This window comes from Opisthocomus hoazin, chromosome 19, assembly GCF_030867145.1.
Source record: "Opisthocomus hoazin isolate bOpiHoa1 chromosome 19, bOpiHoa1.hap1, whole genome shotgun sequence".
NCBI classification, from domain to species: Eukaryota; Metazoa; Chordata; class Aves; order Opisthocomiformes; family Opisthocomidae; genus Opisthocomus; species Opisthocomus hoazin.
This window is the reverse complement of record NC_134432.1, coordinates 11,462,339-11,479,093: the sequence shown is the minus strand read 5'-3', so window position 1 is coordinate 11,479,093 and position 16,755 is coordinate 11,462,339. Positions and strand designations below refer to the sequence as shown.

The following is a 16,755-nucleotide window of genomic DNA, read 5'->3' as shown; positions in this document are numbered from 1 at the left end:
CTGTGGCTTACAGAACTTGGAGTGGTCTGTGTGGCTCTGAGACCTGCACCTAGCTGACAGATGTCTCATCACAAAAATTCTTGCCCACCTTTAATCTAGACTGATCAACAATATTAAAATCGAGGGGAACCTGTTTGGAAGAGCTCCCCTGCTTTCATAGCCTGGAATCTTTGGTGGGAGCGAATAGAGAATTTAGCAGCAACCCAAGTAATCTATTTTATAGATGCTGGCTTCTGGGATATTCTTGTTGCGTAAATTTTGTAATGGGCTGGTATAGTTTGATCTTTGGGGCACGTCTGAACTCTGTAGTGTCTGGTATCCTTAGCAAAGTCAAGTCAATTTAACTGAAACTTCAGAGGATGTTAGGCTGGACTTGCTATCCTCTGGGTGTTTGAGCTCAGCAGCTTTGTCATTCCTATCTGCTGCTGCCCTGCCCTTCTTTTCTGCCTAAATCCTCACAATCTCTGCTTGCTGACCATCTTTGTTTTCCATTCTTGTTTCCTCTGAGAGCAATCATATTTCCAGCCAAGAAAGATCTGCAAACACACAAGACGCTCACAAGGGGACAGTCAAACATGCAGGCTTGCTCACAGAACTATGCTCTGATTCTGTTTCAGTCTTGGATAGCTGCATTCTGCTTTTTGGAGACCAGTGTGATGGCTCCCTCTCTTGTTGTGTTGGGGTATAATACCCAGCTGGAGCAGGATGGTCCACATGGGGACCTTAAACCAAACTCAATTCTGTTGGTTTGCTGTAGATCCAGATATGAGACTAAGCAGGGAAAATTATTTCTGTCTTAGCTTCTGAAAGTAAATGTAAAAATTAAGATGAAGTTTGTTAAAAGATGATACCTAGGGTCAAAAACGTTGAGGATGGTTTTTGGATGCCTTGTTTTGTGTTTAGCTGGAGATGCCTCGTAAAAACTAGACTGGAGGGTTGTGGGTGCAGTTGTTCAGAGTAATGTGTCTCAGTCTGGTCACTGAAATTTCAGACTCTGTTTAACATTCACCAAGCAGTAAACTGCCCATATTGCTTGAGCGTTCAGTCATTCAGAGCAGAAGGTTTTCATTAATGAGCATGGTTACTTGATTTTTTTTTTTTTTTCCCAGTACAGGAGGTCTTCAGGTAACCTTGCAGTAACCTGTATTATTGTAGCCAGACTTGCTCTTTGATCTTTGATGCATGTTTATTATTGCTTAATTAATACTTTAAAAGGGTTCATAGTAACTAGTAGAGTGTAGGATAGTGATAGGATGAAGTGAGAAAGTCAGATTTTCTGAAGAGGTGAATTAAGTTGATATAGTCCATAACTTCTGTGTGAAACCAGCTTCTCTGTCACATGCGTGGCTTTTCCTGAACCTGAATATAAGCTTGTAGTGATTAAAACACTGAGGTGGCAACAGTGAGACTGTGAGGGCTGCATGCTCCCTCTCTGACCAGCAGCAAGGTTTCCCCCCATTCCTGCTGTCCTGAGAACAAGGTATGAGGGGCCTTTACTGGGCAGACCTGCTCTGGGTGTCAGGTGGCTGCTGAGGGCCTTGGTGTTGGTTGATCCCTTTCTGGGAAGAGTGAGGACCTTGATGCTGGTCACAGCCTGGGGAACTGGGACAGTGCCACGCTGCTGCTTGCTCCTGGAGGAGTTAATGGGGCAGGGTGGTTGGCCCACATCGCAAAAGCAGTTGGGCAGGACTAACTCTTGTTTCTAGAGGTCCCCTTTTTTCACAGCCGTAAAGATCAGAGGACCTGTGGTGGGGAATGCCTCCTTGGTGATATGGGGGCTGTATTGCTGCCACATTGGCAGAGTTGAGGCTTCGTTGGAGCTGTGAATGACTTGTTACTGATCACCTTTTCAGGAGAAGGAGAAGAAGTATATGTTACCAGTGGATAACCTGAAACTGCGAGATGTTGAGAAGGGGTTCATGTCCAGCAAGCACATCTTTGCTCTCTTCAACACTGAACAGAGGTATGCTCATATCTCAACATGCCAAGCTGTTGAAGCTAGCAACAGGATTTATGTAATACTAGATAGGAGGGAGTAGATGAGTCTGGGATAGCTGGAAAGCTATGTGTATATCCTTTAAGGGTAGCCATTTTTGGGAGGAGTTGGGGGATTTTTTTTAGAAGTCTGGCTTCATTCCTTCTGGTTGTACAGGTGTGTACCATTTTCTTTCTTCACCAGTGCATGGTCTGCAGTGTGACCTTAGCCTTCAGCTATTTGGTGTGGTTATCTGGGTCTGGCTGTGGCTGGAGTATATATTTATAATCAGTGTTCTTAGGGAGCGACTAAGGAAAGCCATAGGAGGTGGGGGACCCAGGCTGGCTGGAGAAATCCAGCAGTGAGCAGAATTGAAAAGGAAATCTCTTTCAGGCCCTGTTGAAACACACAGCTGATTTGGGGGCAAAGTTGCTCATGAAAAAAATAATTTCCTTTCCCTTCTGCAAGGGTCATCATGAGGATACTAGCGAGGGACTGTCTCTGCCTTAAAATGATAGGAGGATTCACTGGTCATTGACATCTTTGTCAAATATGGGCAGATGTCTGATTTGCAATAGAGGAGAATGAAATGTTTGTCTTCCTCTCAGGAATGTTTACAAGGACTACCGGCAGCTGGAGCTGGCCTGTGAGACCCAGGAGGAGGTGGATAGCTGGAAGGCTTCCTTCCTTCGTGCAGGAGTCTACCCAGAGCGCGTTGGGGTAAGTTACAGCCATAATGATGGGGTGAGAAGGAACACAGCATGTATCTTAAGAAGGATAGCTGCATCCTCTTATGTTAAAAAATAAGTCTGTGAAGGTTTTGTCTCTTTCCTGAGCTAAGGATATTTTGGAACAAAAATTTAATTTTCTGGTATATCCTGGTGCTTCCTTTAAGGAAGCTTGGGATAAAGTAACTGACAGCTTCAAAGGAGAGAGAAAGTAGGCAAAGACTGCCTTGATAAACCGTTCTAACTCTTGTTTTGTGGGCATTAAATTCCCAGTATAAGGAGGATATTTAACTGCTTGACTACTAAGTGGTATCTGTCATGTGAGTGAAGGCACCATTCCTGTTCAGTAACACTGTATAGTCTTGTTAGGAGCTTCCTGGCTTATTAGTAGTTGTTCTCCAATTCCATCCCTCACCCAATTAGGAAGGAATGTTATTCGAGTTTTTCTTTGCTTGGCAGATACCTTAATATGCTACTTTAGCAAGACCTCTTACCTATTCCCTTAGCCTTGTCCCACAACAGTTGCTGTTGGCCTTATGCTCTGCTTTAAAAGTATGTTCTAGAGAGTTGTAGTATATGTTCCTGTTCAAAGCCTTCCTGTTCCTCTGTGGGAGGAAGCTGCTATGGATAGTTTTCCCATTAGAAAAGTGATAATTGCTTATCTGTTCGTATTTGTTGCTTCTGATAGACTTCTTGCATTCATCTTTTCTGTTCTGCTTGAAAATTGTGGGTTTTGCCTGAAAGCATTTCCTGACAAACTGATGTGATGTTAAAAAAAAAAATAAAATTTATTAGGGACTGGACCTTAACAGTGATGTGACTTCAAATTGGCTTTGGTCCAGACTGGACCTCTTAAACACATACTGATGAAGGGCATGTGCCACCTACTGGTGTGCAAATTGAGTGGTTTGACATAGGAACACTGATCACTAGGCTGACTGCCTCAAAACCCTGTGTAATAACAAGTAGCCATTGTAGGTAAGTAAATTGCCCTTTGCTGCTAACGGTATGATTTCCTTTGCAGAGTGTCAGGTTTTGATTTTCAGTTTAGCTAAACAATTCACTTGTTCCTTTTGCAGGGTAATCTAGGTATTTATGTATTTTTAGTGGGATTGATCTTTTACTTGTTCAGTGCTATTATGGGCTCTTCTCCACATTCTGAGACTAATTAAAAGTCTTTTTTTTTTTCTCCCTTTTTGTTTTTTTTTTTTTCCACATATGCTCAAACTGGCCTGCCAGGACAAGGACAAAGTAAGTCTTGACCCCCTCTGCCTGTGTTGCCCCCTGGGGCTCTCACCGGATAGTTCTCTTTTGTTTTTTCCTTTTGTCACAGTTTCCTGAGAGGCGTTTGCTGCTTCTTCCTCTTTCTGCCTTCAGTTGGATTACTGCTGTTTGTTTCTGTTTTTGGTCTGAGTTTTCCTTTTTTCTTTTTATTTCTCCCTTTTTGCATGACTTCTGAATCTTGGTACAAACTTATTTTGTGGGTTTTTTTACCCTAATTTTTTTTTAAGTTGTCCTGTTTGACATCTACTTCCTTTACTTCGTTTCTCACTGAAACCTTGCATTCTTTCATTATGTAAGATCTTGCCAGGAAAAGCTAAAATGAACAAAAGAATTTGCCCTTTCTCATATATTTTGTTCCCCAAAACAAAAGATAAGCAATTTCCTACCCTGCTGCAAATCCTTCAGACTGGAACTGTTTAAAAGAAAGATTTTTCTATATAAAATTGAGGGGTTTTTTTAAATAATCCTTGAGAAAGACAGCAGTCTTTCATGCTTTGCTTTGAAATTGATCCCAAATGGATGAGCCTTGGCGATTGCTTGCTGTCAAACAGCACAGTCCAGGTTTTACCTTACAGAAAGCTAAACAATGCATTTCAGGCAGACAGGAAGAGATTCATCTGCTTGGTGTGAAAGAAAAGATAATTATGACTTACAGTGCAGGATTTGCAGTTGAAGTGATCATGAGGATTTTCTAGGTTATACCATCTACTTGTGGTCTGACTGAGGCGAGCAGTTATTTCACCTCTCTGTATCTCCTCGTGTATAATGAGGATAAAGACGCAGTGTGTCAGAGAGCCTGTAAGGCTTAATTTATGGTGAGTGATTCTCGGGTTGAAACTGAATCTGGGCATGGAAAACGCAGCTCAGATGAAGAACCTTTCAGGAAGCTGTAAACATTAAAAGTGAAAATACATTCACTAGAGCCATAACCTGTGAATGCTGGTGAAGAGTCCTCATTGCCTTTTACCTTTCTGTAATAATTTTCTATGAAGAAAGCAGCTTTAACAATAAAGCTCCGCAGATCTGAGCTGGAGAAGTCTGTACAAGCTGAGCTGTGCATTGACAATCACAGCTCAAAATGTAAGTTTAAGTTTTATTGCACATGCTTTGGGCGTGTTCCCTTATTTTTTTCTCTCAGCGCGCTCATGAAAAGCTAATTTTGTGTTGCATTTGAAGAACCAGTCTTTCTCCTTTTTCTCTGCAGGCCAGTGAAGCGGAGGAGAATGGATCAGACAGTTTCATGCACTCCATGGACCCTCAGCTGGAGAGACAAGTGGAAACGATCAGGAACTTGGTGGATTCCTACATGGCAATTGTCAACAAAACCATCAGAGACCTCATGCCGAAGACAATCATGCACCTCATGATAAACAATGTACTTACATCCCGTGGTTGATGGAGGTGGGGGGGACACAGAGAAGGGGAAAAGTAGGGCAGGAGAGAAAGAATGAGGAAAAACTGAAGGCAGCTTGGAAGGAGGAAGAGGTGGGGACAGAACGGAGTGTTTTGGGGAAGACGGTGGAAATTGATTCACCCTTTGTGCTCCTTTGCAGACCAAGGACTTTATCCATTCGGAGTTGCTGGCAAACTTGTACTCCTGTGGTGACCAAAATACGCTGATGGAGGAATCGGCAGAGCAGGCCCAGCGACGTGACGAAATGCTGCGCATGTACCATGCCCTGAAGGAGGCCCTCAACATCATTGGGGACATCAACACCAGCACTATCAGCACCCCCATGCCCCCACCGGTGGACGACTCTTGGCTGCAGGTGCAGAGCGTACCATCTGGACGCAGGTACCAGGGGCTCAGGGGGAGAGCCCCACAGACCTGCCTGGTGCCTCTTCAGTGGCTAGCTGGGGCCTCCTACTGAGACATGGAGTCCTCCTCTTTCCCTCTTCTCCCTGTGGATGAAGAGTTCGGGGTATCTGTGTTGGGAGGCTCCTAGGCCTTGGAAGCTATATAGGGCTGCTACATGTTTACAATGAATATGGAGGCTTCTAAACCCTTAGGTTAGATGGGGCCTGAAGTAGCTTTGAAGGCAACCTGAAGCCTGGCATGGCCCTTGAAAGCCAAAGAGTGGTTGCGTGAAGTGACATGAAACTACAGGAGCACTGAAGGCACTCTATGGGGACCCGATGGTGGCACGGAGGGATCCCAGGCCTGTTGTTGCAGTTGAATTTCTCCATTTGTTTGCCAGGTCTCCCACGTCCAGCCCCACGCCACAGAGGAGAGCTCCCGCTGTTCCACCCGCCCGGCCTGGGTCTCGAGGCCCAGCTCCTGGGCCACCTCCTGCTGGTGGGTCCACGCTGGGTGGTGCCCCCCCTGTGCCCTCCAGGCCAGGTGCCTCTCCTGATCCCTTTGGGCCCCCACCTCAGGTTCCTTCTCGGCCTAATCGCGCTCCTCCTGGTGTTCCCAGGTAAGTCCTGAAACGCTGCTCCTCATAGGTGGGATATGTCCAGTTTTGGAGTAGAAGGGGAATGGCGTGCATGGTGTGGGTACAGTCTTTGGATACTTGGATTGGGTCCATAGGCAGGAGCATCATTGTCCACAGATCTCATTGTACGGATGAGGCAACGCCAAGGCAGCTCTTGGGAATGGAAGGGCAGCCTCTTCTCTGCACAAACCTCTGTGCAAAGGATGGCAGAAGATGACCTTGTACCTGATGGCTTTATTAAAGCAGTCATACTTCCTGCTTATGAGATGTTGATGCTCACCAGAAAAATTATAGGACTGGAGTGACAGGACACTTTTTGAGGCAGTTCCCCTCTGCACAGGGCTCCCCAAGCCCGAGTTGCCCCTTTTCTCCTGGCCCAGAGTTCTGCAAGGTGAGTTGGAGAGACCTTTGTCTAAGCTGTTCAGATGCTTTTTGGCTTGGAGAATATTGCAATATCACTGGGAGAGATTTTTTTTTAGGTATTTTTGTTGATTCTGTAATCAGCTGGAACATTTTCTAGTCTAGAGGGTTCAAATAGCACAGCTTTGCTTTCCCATTAGCGAACTTAATTCCTTTCCTGTTCAGTCACTTCAAACACACTTCAACACAGTAATAAGGGATTACCCCTGTGCAGGTAAGCACATGTGCCTGAGCAGGACTTAGGAAGCAGTCTGGAACTAGGAATGCTTTTGTAAGGTACTTGGCCTCCCTGTGAGGAAGAAAAGGTAATTGCAGAGTAAAGAATGAATATAACCAGAAACTCCCCAATGACATGCCAGAGGGAACACTTCCCTCGTGGAAAATACCTCCTCTCCAGTGTGTGCTGGTGGCACATGTCTGAAGCTTTGGCGTTCTCTGTGGAAACACCCAGCCTGTCAGTGGGTGGTGATGGTATACGGCAGAGGCCGTTCAGTCTTCCTCCTGTGATAGTGCCCCAGCTTGTACTTGGTGCTGCCTGTTTGGATGGGAAGTGTTCTCTGCCAGGCTATATCCAGCCCAGAGATGGACGAGTCTTATAGACCAGTTTGACTGGCGTGTGCAAATGGTTTTACTTTCTTGGTGCCTATGCCCTAGCCCTCCCTATGCACCTCGTACAGCTCCCACAGTAACTTGTCCACACATGCCTATGCCCCAGGGACTGCTGTCCTGCTGGTGGCACCTATGGATGTCAGCATGCTTCTACTGTGTATTTTGGTTCTTGCTTCTTGTGACCCTGCTTTTCCATATACTGTTACTGTGTGGTTTTGTTTGTAGTATAGTTATGCTTATTTCTGTGTCCATCTTCTTTCACTCAGTTTCATTTCTTCACTCATGAAATATATTCTATATACCTGATCATCATCATAGGATTCCCCAAATGGGCTGAAACAAACTTTTTGAAGAAATCTGTCATAGTCTATCTTAATAGCTTTTCTGCCTTTTGCATGAGGTAGAAGGTTTTAGGGGAAGGTAGGGAACAGCACTGGAGCAGAGGAAGAAAGTGTTTCATGCTTAACCGAGCAATCCCTTGCTTTAGAAGGAGAGGTGGTAGGTTGGATTGCATGCTACTGACTGCCCTGATCTGGAGTTGAGAATGTAATTCCAGAAGCTGTGAAGTGATGCTCATTCTCTGATCCCCTTCTCTGATTCTTCCAGTTGTTCATAGACTCCTCCGGATCCTGATACCAGCTTGTCATTTGAGTTCACTGATGAATGGAGAATTTCCAATGACAAGGGACTCTTTCTCTTCCTCTCCTGTATATAGAATAAGAATGTTCCCTGCTAGCACTTGGACTCGGGTCCTTCTGCCATGGGTGAACGAATGCCATCTCCATTGTTGCTTTTTTTTAATACTCATCTTTTCCCTTGCTAACTGGGCTACACTGGTGTGTGTGTGTGAGAGGAGCAAAGCTCTTGTATATGGTGTGAGTGGGCTTTGCTGTAGGAGTTGGTGCTGTGTAGTGAACTGGAAGTGCATGGTGGTGGCTGGATGTACTTTGTGTGTATACACACTGATGCCCGTGGAGACATTTGGCAGGTTTTGTGCCTCCAGTTTGTGTGAGCGTCTGATTTTATGAATGATGAACTTAGAGAAGTGTCCCTTCTTTCTCATAAATGTAATTGTATAGACACATGCTTTCATGTACAAACATGATCCATTTTCTTGCACAGAAAGGTTTTCCTGCATATAATTAAGGACAGTTAAGACTTGCCATCCTGCCTCTACGTAGCGTTTATTCAGTCTACTGTGGACGTCCGTATTGCCAAATACATACCTTTGGGAGCTGAAGGTGACAAACAATGTAAGGTCCTGTCTGTGTGCAATGTAGGACTGCATTTGGACTATATGCCTACTGGAGCTATGCAGGAGGATTTGCTCTGGAAAAGAAAGTTATGAAGGTAGTCTTCCAGGTATTTAGGCTCTTCAGTTTAAGATAGTTTGATAGAAACAGTAGATGAAAGAGCTTAGCCAAGCTCCAAGGAGAAATTTTAAGTGAGAGTGGCTTAACCATTGGAAAAAAAAAAAAAATCTGTTGGAGGCATTAATGGGTTTTTCATTTCTTGGTACATCTAAGGAAAAAGATGCAAGTGATCAGCATCACTGTAAGCATAACTTCACACATGACAAATTATTCAGGAGGTCAGAGAAGCTGATCTCATGATTTGTGACTTTTAAAATGGAAGCCTTCACCTGCTTCTTCCCTTTGTGGGTAGTGCTCAGGACTGCATATTATCTTCCTCTTTTCTAAGCTGTTTGTTTCAACTCTAGCATTTAATATGGTCAGAAGATAGGAATCCTCAGTGAGAGACAAGTCGAGCCACCTGTGGTGAGACCTAGGTGTACTGCTGGTTCAGCAGGTATGAACGTCAGCCTGGATGCAAGAATGGACTTGTTGGATGGATGAGTGAGCAGTGGCCACTTGGTGTGTGAACAGATAAATGGCTTTCAGCACACCCCTGCATGCGACAGGGTTCTGGATGTGTGCAGAGATGAGGCTGTGGTTGTGTGTGAAGCCCTGCATGGCAGAGCACAGTCCTACCCAGCAGCACACGCTCGTGCCGTGCTCTGGAGGTGGCTGTGCGATTGTGTGTCTGCAAGTGCCTGTGTGTCTGTTCCACCTTCCTGACAGTCTGTGTGGCCTCTGCCTTGAACTGTCTGAACTGCCATGTTGATTTCATGTTGTCTTTCAGAATCACTATCAGTGACCCCTGAGGACTGGCAGCCACGGTACGTTCTGCACTCTCCCTGCAATGCATGAGTCACTGTGTCCCCATCCTCCATCACTGCTCTGCAGCTCACCTCTGCTGCCTAGTTCTTGTATTAGTAACAGAGTCCCTTGTTCAATGAACCACCTCTGCCAGGATCTCAAAGGGAGGAGTCTTGAACAGAAAACTGGCTGATCAGTGGCAGAGCAGCTGTTTGAGCTGCAGGAGCTGGGAAATCCTCAGTACCTGACTTAAGGTTACTAGAGGAGCATTTCTCTGCCTCCAGATAGAGGAGGTGGGATGGGGGAATGAGCTTTGGCAACAAGGTCTAAACTGTGTGTGTCTTTCATTTGGCTTATATCCACATGGACTGGGAGATGAGCTGAATGAACTCTGTTTTGATTTGGTTTGTCGGCTCTGTTAGGATCAAGATAGAGACTTGGGGAGCTGTTAGTTCAGACTCCTCTTCTTATATTCTAATGTCTGGCTGGAGAAGTGCTCCCATCCTCACTGTGTCCCTAGTGCTCATGGAAGGCAGGAGGATTTTGAGTCGTTAATATCAGGACTTCTGTGTCTGAGTGCAGGGTAACTCTGACATTGAATGTTCCCTGTTATCCTTGTGTCCTATCATCATAGTGAGAAGTGAACTCCCTGTGCTTGTTCTCCACTTGACCCTTTACCCTTCTAGGTTATTCTTCTGCTTCCATTCAAACTGCCTTCTCTCCTCTGCCTTTTGTCCGTGCGAGAGGAAGGGTTTAGTGATCCATATCCCCCCCAAACACTGCACTGAGCTTCCTGCCTGTTTCCCCTTCCCTACCTCTCCCTGCATTTTGCAGCATTGTACTTGTTCAGTGATGTGGCAGGGTATTGGGGCAGGCTCATGCGTACTGTGCTGGCCCAACAACTCTTCCTTGTCCTGTTAATGCTGAGGGTGGGGGTGTGAAGGGGGAGATCTGGTTAATTGTCCTGAATCTTTTTCCTGGGAACCTCCAGCCCTTACAGACAAAGGGGTAGATAGGGCAGACCAGGGAGTTTGGGGCCTTTTCTCTGTGGGTGTTTCTTGAAGTGAAAGATCTGACTGAGAGGACTGGAGCAGCAGCTCCTGTAGCTTTCCTTGCTGCTTGTTGTGGCAGAGGGAGCTGGGGGAGTGTGTGCTGTAAGAATAGCACAAGTTCAAGCCCCTTTTCCAGGGCAGGGGAGTTCACAGCTAGCCCCCATCTTGCAGCAAATGATGCCTGTTACTGCTGTGTGTAACTGCAGTTAGAGCCGAGAGGTGCCACATCACGTCAAACCAATGCAGTGATTGTTCAGTGATTGACATGTTCCTTGAGGACGTCATCCGTCAGCCCTCCTCACTGGCACACTGCAGAGGTGTTGGAGCAATCAGCAGTTTCCTCCAATACTCTGCCTACTGCAGACATCCCTAGAAACACATCTTGGTGAACAACCTCAGGAAAGAGGCTTGCTGTTGTCTGTACCTTGTTCTGGGACTCGCTGTTATGGGGCGTTCTGTTCTTAATCTGGCATAAAGAGCACCAAGGAAATAAAAATTAAACCAAAACACCACTAAAACCCAAATAACCCAAAAAAACCCTCCCCAAACCTTTTGCAGCCCAAGGGAATAAATGTAGTGTTTCACTGCCTGTTAGGTCCTTACCAGCAGAACTCTCTATTGGCTTGTTAGTTTCTAGATATGACTCGGTGTTCTGTCTGGGTATGGCTTGAAAGACCGCCTTCCAGGGGCATGACAGTCAGGGTAACTGGTCTCCTTGGGCTCCTGACAGCACTTGGGTCTTATTTCCCATGTGCTGGAGGCTGCCACAGGCTTCCCCGTGAGCAAAACTTTGTTCCTTGTTGTCCTGATAGAGGAAAGTGACTTTTCAGTGATGTAAAAGGGCTTCGCTAGCAGTGTAGTGAGACACTGAACCAGCATTTGAGGGGTAAATGTTGCTTGAGAGACTTCTGTCCCTTTTTGTGCTGGAGAAGTTTTCAGTCTTCTGTAACCTTACTAGGCAGATTCTGCAAGTGTCTCCAGAAAACCTGAGCAGAGACAAAACCTTTAACTTTAAAAAGTGACAGCCCCTCCCCCTAAAATGCTCTGAGTGCTGAGACAAATAAGTGTCTGCAAAAATCAGTCATAGTACATTACAAAAAAGCAGTCTGTTTACCTGCAGATTGCTTGTGCTCCTTTCAGCCCTGTTTATCCTGGTAGGGTCAAGTGGCTTCTTGCCAGAACGTGTTACATAGTGCAGCAACTTCATCCTTTTCATGTGAATCCAGAAGCTGTTAGGACAACCTGTCCAAACTCCTGAAATGCAAAAAGTCCTTCAAGCTTCTCAAAAAAGCCTTCTACCACATGTGACAGGGCAACAGCACCTCCCTAAAGGTTAAGCTGAAGTTTTGTGAGGTATTAATTCAAGTACTCTTACTGTTCCAAGGACAGTAGTGGCCATCGAATGGCTGATACGGCTGCATTGACACTGAGCAGCCTTTAGAGATGGTGCACAGATCCCATGTGTCATGAAGCTCAGGTTCACAGATTCCCCAGCTGTAAAATCTCATTGCAAGTTTTGCTTCTGGGGGATAGTATTATTTCCTCATCCTTCCAAGGTGGTTGCAATTTCCAGGTTAGCTCAATCCCATCATTATTCACTGTGCAGGAACAGTAACTTGATTGGCATGCTGACATTGGGGTCTTGCAGCCCCTATTGACATTTTCAGTCAAGGAAGTAACATTTGGAAATGTTTTAGTGTCTGAAGCTTTTTTTATGTATCATTTCCCAAGGCAAGGAACAAGTAGATGTAGTTGTTTTGAGATCTGAGGCCTAATAGATACAGAGCAATAAATTCTGCTGAGGTCTAATAAACAGGACTGTAGAGTTGCTCTGGTTCCTTGGCTTAGATGAGGGATCTTGCCCCAGTTCATGGGAGTGTAGCTCCTCAGATACCACCATGATTGTAGACTTGCAGTCAGTGCAAAAGAAAGACTTCCCTGTGTCAGAAGGCTGTACTGATGCAAATACCCTCCTCTGGCCCCTCTTCCCTTCCTCCCTGCCTTTCCTCAGCCCCCGATTAGGGGAGGGCCTTCATTTCCAGCACTCAGTTGATTCTCTGCAATCTAAATTAAAGCTTGTTAGTGTGGAATTGCTCAGGCATTAATTCTGTGACACCTGGTTCTGCATGATCAGTGCAAACACTTCTTCTCTACTTAAGTCTGCATCCTGTTGGGTTTGCTCTTTGCATTTCAGGTAGTTTGGACTGTAAAAGCTAGTCTGGCTTCGTACTGAACAAATTAATTACAATGATACACCATCATGATGCTGTTTAGATTGCAGACAGTGCAGGAGCATGCTTTAAAGGAAACACATAGATTAGACTCACTGACTTACAGAACCTTTTTTTATTGTTTGTAGACTTCTTAAAGCCTGTAGTCTGAGTCTGAAGTGGTCTTTCAAGTGACGAGCTGAGAGAGATGGCAGGGGTATCGTCTTTTCTGGGGTTTTGATTTTTGCCCAGTCCCTTACAGGAAGGAGATCCTAGAAGACTTAATTCGTGCAGAGGGCAAACACTTAAGTTGCTGCCTGCTTACCTATCTAAAGTACCAGTAAAGGAGCTGAAACAGAATGGAGTAGCAATGGCCAACGTTCCTTTTATTGAAGTAAGTAGAAGTTGCATTTGCTGAGCACCAGAACTAGAGGAGAATCAAAGCAGCGATCTTGCCCTAACATCAAAGATCAGTATCACATATTGCATAGGGAATCTCTGGCTTGCAGTAGCCTCCAGGGCAGGGGAAGAAGGTGCTCCTCCAAACTAGCCAAGAGTCTCTGACAGCAGCGCGTCTCAGAGGGCCCCATCCATGTTGTGTGACTGTCATGTGCTTGATACAGGAGCTCACTGTTGTCCATGCTTCTCAACTCTCATTCCAGAGCCAGTGCGCTCACTGGCAGTAAGTATCTGCACTTCCAAATTTCATAGGAAAAGCAAAACTGGCTGTCCAGCTGATTGCTTTACTGGTGATCCATGCTGTGCAGAAAGGCCAGGGCAAGGCCTGATACAAGCCTGCAAGTCTCCTTTGAGGAGCTGTGCTCTGGTCGTAGTCGGTGCCTCAAGTTTTACTCTCTTGCTGGCTCAGGTGAGGTGGAGAAGCATGTGTGATTGTGACTGCAATTGCTGTGTTAACCACAGTGTGTGTTCTCTTGTTTTTGTTTTCTGCTTTTTCACAGCAGAAGGGGCCCCGCCTCACCTACTCGACCTACCATAATCCGACCGGCTGAACCGTCCCTCTTAGATTTATAACTCAAGGCTGTAGGCAGCTGGCGACGAATGCCGTGCTGGCGGCTTCCCCATTCCACCCTCCCTTCCACAGCCACAGTCACTCCTCTCATCCATCCCACATCTCTGCCTCCCACCACCCCTTCCTGGTGTGTCGTAAAGCACTAGCCTAGTGATTGAGCTCTTCGTCTTCACTCGTGCGTCCTGTATTGCTTTGTGAGCGTAGAGTAGCCTTCATTCAGTGGCATGGATCCCTGAAGTACACAGGCTCCTTGGAGAGATCAGCCCCAGGGACATCCTTAAGTCCAAGTGGTGGCTGTCCTACCAGTCACATCTGCCTGGTCTAGCCTGGGTAAGCGTCCTGCCTGCATCAGTTAGCTGTAGCACCTAGGGCTGATCTGTAGCTATTTTCTTTTCCTGTAGTTAAGAAGAAAAAAAGTGTGACTTAGAAGAAAAATACTGTCAAAACATGTGATGCCGTTAGGAACAGATTAAATGTCCTGTGTATTAGTTTGACTTCTAAGGTGCAAAAATTCATGTTGGGAACAGTGCAATCAACCTAATATCAAAGTGAGGCAGGGAGATCAAGAAGGGGGGAACGCAATGGACCGGCATAGTCCTGCTAGAGTGAAGTCTGAGCTAGCGCGCACACCTCAGCGTGCAGGGAGCACACGGACCTGCTCGCACTCGGCTCCCCGAAGGAGCTGGGGAAATCCTGCTGGGGACACACTGGCTCCTGCCAGCAGCTCTCTCGCATCGTCATTTTTGGCTGACTTTCCTGAACCCAGCAGGGAGAGGGGAATAGATACGCAGCTCCCCCCTTGCAAATGGACAACCAAATGTTTTCAGGGAGTTTGCTGTGTAATGTTTTGTTAAAAATACTTCTGCTTTGAATAAGCACATCTTTCAGTGTTTTCTGGGTACTGTGGTGACTTCTTCTGTAGCCTTTTCTTCTTGCATGTGGATGGTACGTGTTTGGGGAAACTTGTAACTGTTGTTGATCGCAACTCATCTTCTTAAGGTTTGGTTTTTACTTTTCATGTTACATGTATTAAAAAGACTTGAGAATTAAAAATATATCAACCCTGTACATCTCACATGTCATGTCTCTACCAGAGCTAAATGAGCCACCTGTGTTGCCGGCTTTCAACCAGGCCTGATTCAGACTTAAGTTATCTTATTTCAGTGCTATTGCTCTAAATTTCTGTTGTGGATCCGCTGTTGTTCTGATGCCAGTTCCTTTCTGTATTTTAACTATTGTTTTACTATTTCTTCCCCTTTTCCTTCCTTTCCTCTTTTCCTTTTTTTCTTTGTTTTTCTTGTCTTTACACTCCAGCCGGCCGGGTAAGGCCAGTCCCTCCCGCCCGGAGAGCCCAAAGCCACCATTTGACATGTAGGCCTGCTCCCTCTGAGACTCTTTGCCTGCCTCTTAGCTGTTTTGTCCTGGAATGGTCTGACTTGAATCTCACACATGGCTTGTTTTGTTTGTATTTTGTGACACAAACATATCAGATGTGACTGTAGTGAAACTGTTTGGTTTTTTTTTTTCTTCCCAGCTGCTTAAAGGAGTTAAACAAGTATATTGTAGTAATGAGAAACATATCTTTACTGTTATAAATATCTATAAATATATATATAAGATGAAAAAATCTATATATGTCCAGGTGTTTAAAGCCATTTGTGCTTCCATGTGGATTTTAGGAAATACTTAAGTAGGGAAAGAATATCTATATACATATATACATACACACATTGAAAAAGTTAACCAAATCCCATTGTTGAATTTCTGAGCTGATTGTTAAATTCTCTGCTGTGTGCAGTTGGGTTATTGTATTACCCCAGACTCGTGGGTGAACTGTCTCAGTGCTGGTAGTAGCTGTGATGCAGTTTGTGATCTACCTGTCACTCTTGTTTATTGGATGAAATAAACTCTCATTTCTGTATAATGAAGGTCTCAATGATGAGAATAAAACCATCTCTCTCTGGGTGATTTTCAAACTGTGTTTACTTATAACCTAATCTTTTCATCCTATAGAGCTTAAAAATCTATACATGCAAGCAGGTGCTATCAGTGATAGGGAAGGTGGAACAGATCTGCATCAACAGTGGTGTCCAGGAGCTGCAGCAGAGTGAAACAGCTTGACAGATGTGGAAGTTCACTCCCTTTCTCCACTGTAAAGGAAAATGCATGGAGGTGCCTCAGTGACTGGACATACAGAAGGTGGGAGTTTTGCACACAAACTTGCTTGGTTCTGAAAAGGTATTTTTGCTCAGGGTGTTTGTGGGACACAGCAAGCAGCTGTTGAGCTGTAGTTTCTCTGTCAAGCGGTGTCTTTTGGGCCCGTATCTGAAGTGCAGTCTAACCAGTCTAACGTATGCAGCCAGCTCCTACTTGGAAGCTGCTTTTAGGCTGAAGTGGGATTTCCCCACTGGTATAAAGTGGGTAAAACTGTTCCTACCACCTCCCTGCCAAAACAGTGAGTGCTGGTGGTCTCGGGTGACAGTCATGGCTTCTTGGTGACAACCATGTTTCTCCACAGTTCCTGAACTTAGCACGGTCATCCCAGTGACTGCAATGGATTCCTTAAGCCCCTGTGTGGTGGAGCTCCGGTGCTGCTTCTGCAGGGAGAAACCAGGAGCACTGCGGTGTTGACTTAAATAGCTGTAATGGTGAAATGTGTAACAGCAATACCTGATTTAGCCCTGAGTGCTGTTTGCTGCAGCTGGCTGTGGTCCTTGTGGAATCTCCCTAGCACCCTAGTGAGACTGTAATAAGCTAAAAATCTCCTTGAGGATTTTATTTGTAGGAGATGCTGGTGTGGGCTGAGTGAACAGACTAGCTCTCTAGTGCTTCCTTCCTGTGTGTGTTCTGGCT

At 45.4% G+C, this 16,755-nt stretch overlaps 1 protein-coding gene across 19 annotated transcripts in view; it reads left to right on the top strand.

Annotated features, from left to right (window-relative positions):
• Positions 1 to 15,826, top strand: part of DNM1 (dynamin 1) — a 68,978-nt gene extending 53,152 nt beyond the window's left edge. For 4 of the 19 annotated variants that reach the window (XM_075439241.1, XM_075439234.1, XM_075439239.1 and 1 more), the window contains 7 exons: positions 1,854 to 1,963; positions 2,584 to 2,695; positions 3,943 to 3,954; positions 5,192 to 5,362; positions 5,541 to 5,782; positions 6,186 to 6,404; positions 13,832 to 15,826. In XM_075439241.1, coding sequence (XP_075295356.1) covers positions 1,854 to 1,963; positions 2,584 to 2,695; positions 3,943 to 3,954; positions 5,192 to 5,362; positions 5,541 to 5,782; positions 6,186 to 6,404; positions 13,832 to 13,904 — 939 coding nt within the window. In that variant the 3' untranslated portion in view covers positions 13,905 to 15,826. The other 15 variants (XM_075439246.1, XM_075439243.1, XM_075439240.1 and 12 more) reach the window with 12 other exon arrangements.
• The last annotated feature ends 929 nt before the right edge of the window (positions 15,827 to 16,755 follow it).